We start from the raw sequence: 6,331 nt of genomic DNA on the forward strand, positions 1-6,331 counted from the left end.
ATGATGCCACTGTTTGCTCTTCTCTTCCAGGTTTCCCTCAAGTCTCCAGAGGTTTCTGTCACTCTCCCCATCTACATTGGAAACATTGCTGTGAACAGGGTCCCGCTGAGCCCCTCCCGCTCCATCCAGCACATCCCATCTGTGGTGGTCCCCAGTGCCCCCCCAGAGGAAGAGGAGGCTGCCAGTGGCTATCACCCCATGGACAATGTCTCCATCCCCACCAAAAGCCATTCCCAGCAGCAGCCCTTTAGCTATGCCCCAGGACTGAGCTTCCAGGAGATTCGGGCGGACTCGGAGCAGACGGGCTCCCCAAACCACCCCACACTCTGCCTGTCCACGGGAGCCACTGTCCCCTACTATGCTGAGGGGAATGTGGTGCCTGTCCCCACAGCCAGCTCACTCATCCTGCCCCCAGAGTACAGCACGTGGGGATACCCCTATGGTGAGCAGCACTCCTGGGATCTGCAGCTGGGGGGAAACAGCTCCTACCTCAGTCTCTGCTAGCTGTGAACTGCTGGGAATCTGGGATTCAGTCAGTCTGCTGCAGGGTGCTGTCAGAGGGATTGTGACATCTCTCTGCCTGCTTTAGCCTCTGGAGGAGTCCCCTCTTCCAGCTGTAAAAGCCAGCTGTCCTCCCCACATCCACACCCAGGCCTGCCCTGGGCTCATCATGAGAGGATCTCCCTGTTCTTAAAAGAGCTCTCAGCCTCCCACTGATGGAAAAACTACTTGGCTTGTGGTGAGGCTGGTGGGAGCATAGCCAGGAAAATGATGTCACTGAAATCTTCTGTCTGACTTGGAGTGGGCCTGCAGCTGGTCTGAAGCTGTGGGGGTGGGAGCTGAGAAAGTGTCCAGGGTGGAGCAGCTCAGGGAAATCCCAGTGTGCTGGAATCCTGGAGCTGTGCTGGGGTGACAAGGCCAGCAGTGTGTGCTGGGTTCCTGCAGCCATGCTGGGGTGGCAGGGCCAGCAGTGAGTTCTGGACTCCTGGAGGTGTGCAGGGGTGACAAGGCCAGCAGTGTGTGTTGGCACAGTTGTACCCAAATCAGCCCCTCTCTTTGCATTGGGTAACAGAACACTCCGTGTGTTACTTCAGCCCTGGGCTGGGGCACACGGGGCATGAGTGTTCTGGAGGTGCTGGAAGACAGGAGGATGCTTAGGAAAGAAAGGGAAGAACAGAACAGGACTGTGAGGTTGTGATTTTTAACCTCCATGGGCATGAGGGCAGGGATGGGACTGACTGGCTGAAATCCTACAAAGCCCCTGTACCTCAGCTGGGCAGGCTGTGGGGCCCTGGCAGGGAGTGTGTGTTGGTGGGTTGCTTCACTCTGCCCTGGGTTACACAGACTGGGGTGAAGGGAATCTCCCAAACCCACCATAACCTCTCTCATTCTTCCTTTCCCCCACAGAGGCACCTCCATCCTACGAGCAGAGCTGCAGCAGTGCCAACTCCAGCATCAGCAATGGCAATTAGCCCTCCCCTGCTCCGACCCCGCTGGCACTGCCCACCCTGGCACCACGGGGCACCCGCCTGTGGCACAGTCTGGTACAGCACAAGGCGTCTTCTTGTCTCTCTGGCTGCTTTGGGGGGGAACTGCCACATCCCAGCCTGGGCTTTTGAAGTCTCTTTCTAGGGAGGGGGTAAAAAAACCAAAAAGGGCAGCCAGAGCAGCCTGCATGCACGTGGGAGAGGTCAGGGAAACTGAACAGTCTCCTGCTGCTGCTGGAGAGCTGGATGTGGCCCTGGAGCTCCCCTTGGAGCTCCTGCAAGTGCTGGAGAGCTGGATGTGGCCCTGGTGCCCTGGGCAGCAGCCTGTTCCAGTACTGTAGTCAACACTAACTGCTTTACTATCAAAGCACCTGCGATGCCTTATCTGAAACGCTCCTGACTTGGCACAGCTCCACTCTAAGGGAAGGCTGGGCTGTGTGGACTTGCTCTCCTCTTTTAGGGGCTGTGTGCTCTCCACAAATGGTTTTTGACAGCCCTTCCTCCTTGTCCTCAGAGGTCCTAAGGGTAGCAGGAGGTTTCCTGGAGTAAGCAGGTTCGGAAGGTCAGGGACTTTAAAAAAGCCAAAAGCACAAGCCCTGCTGTACCTGAGCTGTGGGGGGAGTGATGGCAGTGTGAGTGGCCATGGGCTCGTGGGGACACTTGCTGATAAGCCCTGGTGAGCTCTGGGGAAGATCCTGGTGTGGGATGGGGTGTCCTTTTCCCCACAGAGCCCTGTGGGACACAGCCCACCCTTGCTCACTGCTGGGCCCTGGCACACAGGACAGCAGCACTGCTCACTCTGGAGCAGGGGGACCAACCACACTCCATGTCCCTGCAGGGTGCCCTCTCCTCCCAGGCTGCAGTTAAGTGACCATCAATCACAAAAGTCTGTCTGATGCTACCTCTGAGTCTGCCCAGGGGCCCTGCCCGTGGGATCCCTCCCCTCTCCTCGGGGCTGTCCCTGGGAGTGGCTGTCCCTGTCTGGGCCAGGGGCCTGTGGTGGCACTGGTTTGCTGTGTGTCCCCTGGGCCTGAGCAGAATGTGACAATGAACACAACCCATGTGGGAGCTGCAGCCTCTGCTGCACCTGGCAGCTGGGGGAACAAGCTGGGTTTTCTTGCAATTTTTCTTTTGTGCTTTTTCCCCACACACACCTTGTTTAGCTTGTTTCGCATTGACTGCCCAAGCTGAGGAAACCACAAACCACATCCCTCAGAGCCACAGGTGCCCAGCCAGGCTGGAGTTGTGGCCTCCAGACCTTTGGAACCTCAGAGCTGGTCCCCACATGGCCCCAGGCTGGGCAGGCAGTACCTGACAGACCTTTAGGAGCATTTCCAGCTGCTGCCTCCTTGCTCAGCCACCTCTGCACACCCTTCAGGCAGCTGGGACAGGCCCTGCTTTGCACTCTTTCTTTGCAAATGCTTTTTTATTTTATTTTTTTTTAAGCATTGAACTGCTTTAAGGGTAGTGTAGCAAAGGTGCCGTTCTGAGCAGTGCTGGCACAACATGCACCAATGATGATAGAGTGATTGTCATTGTCCCTGAATATATATAAATATATATATATATATATATGAGATGAAGTTGTTTTTAATGATTGAATTCAGAAATACAAATTTTAATGCTGTATTTAATAAATTATTCTATGAGAAATGCTGTGCTTTTTCATCCATTTCTGATGCTGATCCATGTGCCTGTTCATGCCAAATCAGGAATGCACCTTGCTGTTTTCTTACAAAATGAAGTTTTTTTGCTCTCACCAGGAGGGGTGGTGAACTCTGCCAAGGCAGCTTGGGGAAAACAAACACAGTGTGGCCTGACCACAGGGCCAGGCTCAAAATTCCCCATGGCTGGAGGGAATTTGGCACCACGTGGGCTTGGCTCTGGAGAGAGCAGCCACTGCACTGCTGCTTCCCAGGCCCTGTGTCCTGAAGCCAGGATTTGTCCAAGTGGCCCAAGAGTCCTGGGCAGTGCTCACTGCTGGCAGGGGAGGAGGGGGAGAGCAGACTCTGCCTTTAGGAGGATGGAGATGGCATAGCCAAGGTGTGCCTGGAAGGGCTGGAGACCACCAGCCCCAGCTCCTAAAGAGCCATTTGGAATAAACTTATTGAGAGTGGAAGAAGGCTCCTCCCCACAACCCACTTTGGTCATCCCATGTCTGAAGCATGCAGGTGTTGCCTCAATGTTGTCACTGCAGGTAGCCTGGGGTGTGATCTGTGTCTCAGACACAAAGATCCTTCCTCATTCTCTTCTCAGCTTATGCTTCTACCCAGCTTCCATGGTTCAGACTCTCCTTTGTTGGGTGGTCCAGCCTGCCATGAGCAGCATTCTTCATCCACAATGGGCCAAAGGCAGGTACAGCTCTTCCCCAGTGCTCTTCCTCTTCCTCCCACTTGGCTGAACCTGTCTTGCCTGGCTCAGTCTGCAGCTGCCATGGCCTTCCTTGCTGTTGGCTGTGCAAATCCTTGAACCCAAATCCCTTCCACACCCCTGGAGAAATTCCTATGAGCTGTCAATGCTTCTGGACCTGCTGGGTTGGGCTGCAAGCTCCTGACCCAGGCAGGCTTGGGGAGAGGCAGGAAGGGCTGGGAACAGGCCTGGTCTCCCAGCTCCTTCTCCATCTCTGGGGCTGAGCTGCTGCTGATGTGTCCAGCCCACGTTCCTTGGCTGGAAAATGGGATTGCTCTTTGGTTGCTGTGGCCAGAGCCACTGGGCTGTTTTTCCAGACTCCCAGCCAGCAGCTGTCCTCCTTGTTCCACCTTTGGGAATGTTCCACCTTTGTTTTGGGAATGGCCCATCCCTGGTGGAGGCTGTGGAGGAGGGAGCCCCCACCCAGCCCGTGCTGTGCCCTGTCTCTGCAGTGCTCCTGTGCACTCAGCTTGCTCTCCCCAATTTATATTTGCTACAAACTGGTCTTTGGGACCCCCTGCTGTAGCCTTGCAAAGCAGGGAGCAAATGGGGACGCTCTTGTCTGGTGAGGAGTGTCCTTCACCACCAGCGGCTGTGGGGGGAGCAGGAGGAGCTGGATCTGCACCTCAGGGTGGTCTTCATCCTTGTGGAGGCCAGGGCTGCTGCCCAGCCCAGCTGCTGTGCAGGGGCCCCTCTCAGCCCTGGGAGGTGCCTCTGGCCAGGGTGCAGCAGCCATCAGCCAGGGCTGTCTCTGAGCAGCCTCGTTGTGCAGGAGAATTGACATAACAAGTGACAATCGGTGCTTTGCAACCCTCCTGCCCTGCCTTGGCTGTGCAGGGAAGTGAAGCCTGACCCAAAGAGCCTGGCTGATGTTTTATGGAGCCCTTTGAAATGGGCCAGGACTGCAGGATGGAGGGGTTGGTCCAGCTCTCCTTGCTCCCCCCTGCAGGGGTGGCCCCAGGGCGCTGTCAGCAGGTCCTAGGGGAGGGCTTTGGATGAGCAAACCCAGTATTTGGGTTGGATTTGGAGCTGAGTTTGGAATCGCCCTCTCCAGAGAGGATCAACCCCTCTGTCCTGTCCACAGCCTCTCTGGCTTCCACCTCTTGGGGAGCTCCTTTAGGCCTTTGATCATCCCTCCCTCCTCTTGCTGAACACTGAAATAAAGAGGAGAAAAGCCCATTTTTCTGATCACAGCTCTGGGGAAAGAACTTCAGCGCATAGGGATTCATTCTAATTCCTGGCTCAGATCTTTGAAGCACTTGTTTTTGAGTTTGTTTGAAATGGGGAGGGGGAGCAGTGGGGCACGAGAGAAGCTTGTGAGTTAATTGTTTCAAACTCAGTGTCCAATGGAAAACACCAAAAATATCATCAGCTCTTTTTTTTTCTCCATGCTGCTTTTATGTCCTTCATGGTTTTGTTCTTTTTCTGCTCTCCACATATTCCACCTCCATACCTTTGGCTTTTTCAATGTTGTGTCCTAAACTAAACTCTGCTTTGGCATCTGCTGTCCCACTGCCTGCAGGAGATGGGGAAAGGGGAGTTGGGGGATGCAAAGGCTCCTCTTTCTTTTTGACAATGATTCTTTTTTAGCTTTCCACTGAACTTCCAGGAGTTTTGTAAAAATAAATATTTTCTGCTAGGATGTTTTCCTGTTGAGCCAGCACAAGACAGGAGATACAGGTTGTTCTAGGCTCCATTTGGGTTTTATTCTATATTTTAAAATATTTGCAACTATCTGCAACAGGAATGTCCCATCCCTGCTCCCCAAGAGAGACTGGCAGGGTAAAACCCACAAAACTTGTGCCCTTTCTTGTACCACTACTCGTGGCTGTAATTCTTTATTCCTGTGGTTCTCTTTACAGATTTTGGGGTTTTGTACAACTATTTGTGATGGCTCTGTACAACCTAAGACTTCTGTGCAATTTATAACTGGGTTTTGAAATGTAAACTCGCAGTTTTCCATGTTTACCACAGCTTCTGGGGAGTATTTTTGTCCTGGGTTTTAACCCCCCCAAATGTAAAGAACTGGAAAAATGTAAATAAAGATGATCTTTTTTAAGACCAAGGATGTTTTGCTCTGCGTATGTGATGAACATAAATGATATCTCAGCTGAGACCTGATGGTGAGAAGTGGTTCAGGGCTGTCAGTGGAGGATCCCCACTGGAGCTGGGGCTTGGAACCTGGTTTAGAGCGGAGGTTAAAGCAAAGCCACGGCTGCTGCAGCTCGGCAGGGGAAGGGCTGGGGTGGGAAGGCCCTGCTGGGCTGAAGGAGCTCCTGCTCACCCCATGGTGAATCACAGAATCATGGAATATCCTGAGCTGGAACGGACCCACAAAGATCATCCATCCCTGCCCAGCAACCCCAGCCTGGGGCAGCGCTGCCCAAAGGCTCCTGGAGCTCTGGCAGCCTCGGGGCCGTGCCCATTCCCTGGGG

General features: G+C 54.0%; 1 protein-coding gene across 1 annotated transcript in view; it reads left to right on the top strand.

Annotated features, from left to right (window-relative positions):
- The window catches only part of ARRDC1 (arrestin domain containing 1), a 38,362-nt gene extending 32,401 nt beyond the window's left edge, over positions 1 to 5,961 (top strand). The window contains exons 7-8 of the mRNA XM_066563070.1: positions 31 to 442; positions 1,408 to 5,961. Of these exons, the coding sequence (XP_066419167.1) occupies positions 31 to 442; positions 1,408 to 1,472 (477 nt within the window). The 3' untranslated portion in view covers positions 1,473 to 5,961. The remainder of the gene's footprint in view (positions 1 to 30; positions 443 to 1,407) is intronic.
- The last annotated feature ends 370 nt before the right edge of the window (positions 5,962 to 6,331 follow it).

Source organism: Molothrus aeneus, chromosome 19 (genome assembly GCF_037042795.1).
Source record: "Molothrus aeneus isolate 106 chromosome 19, BPBGC_Maene_1.0, whole genome shotgun sequence".
Taxonomy (NCBI): Eukaryota; Metazoa; Chordata; class Aves; order Passeriformes; family Icteridae; genus Molothrus; species Molothrus aeneus.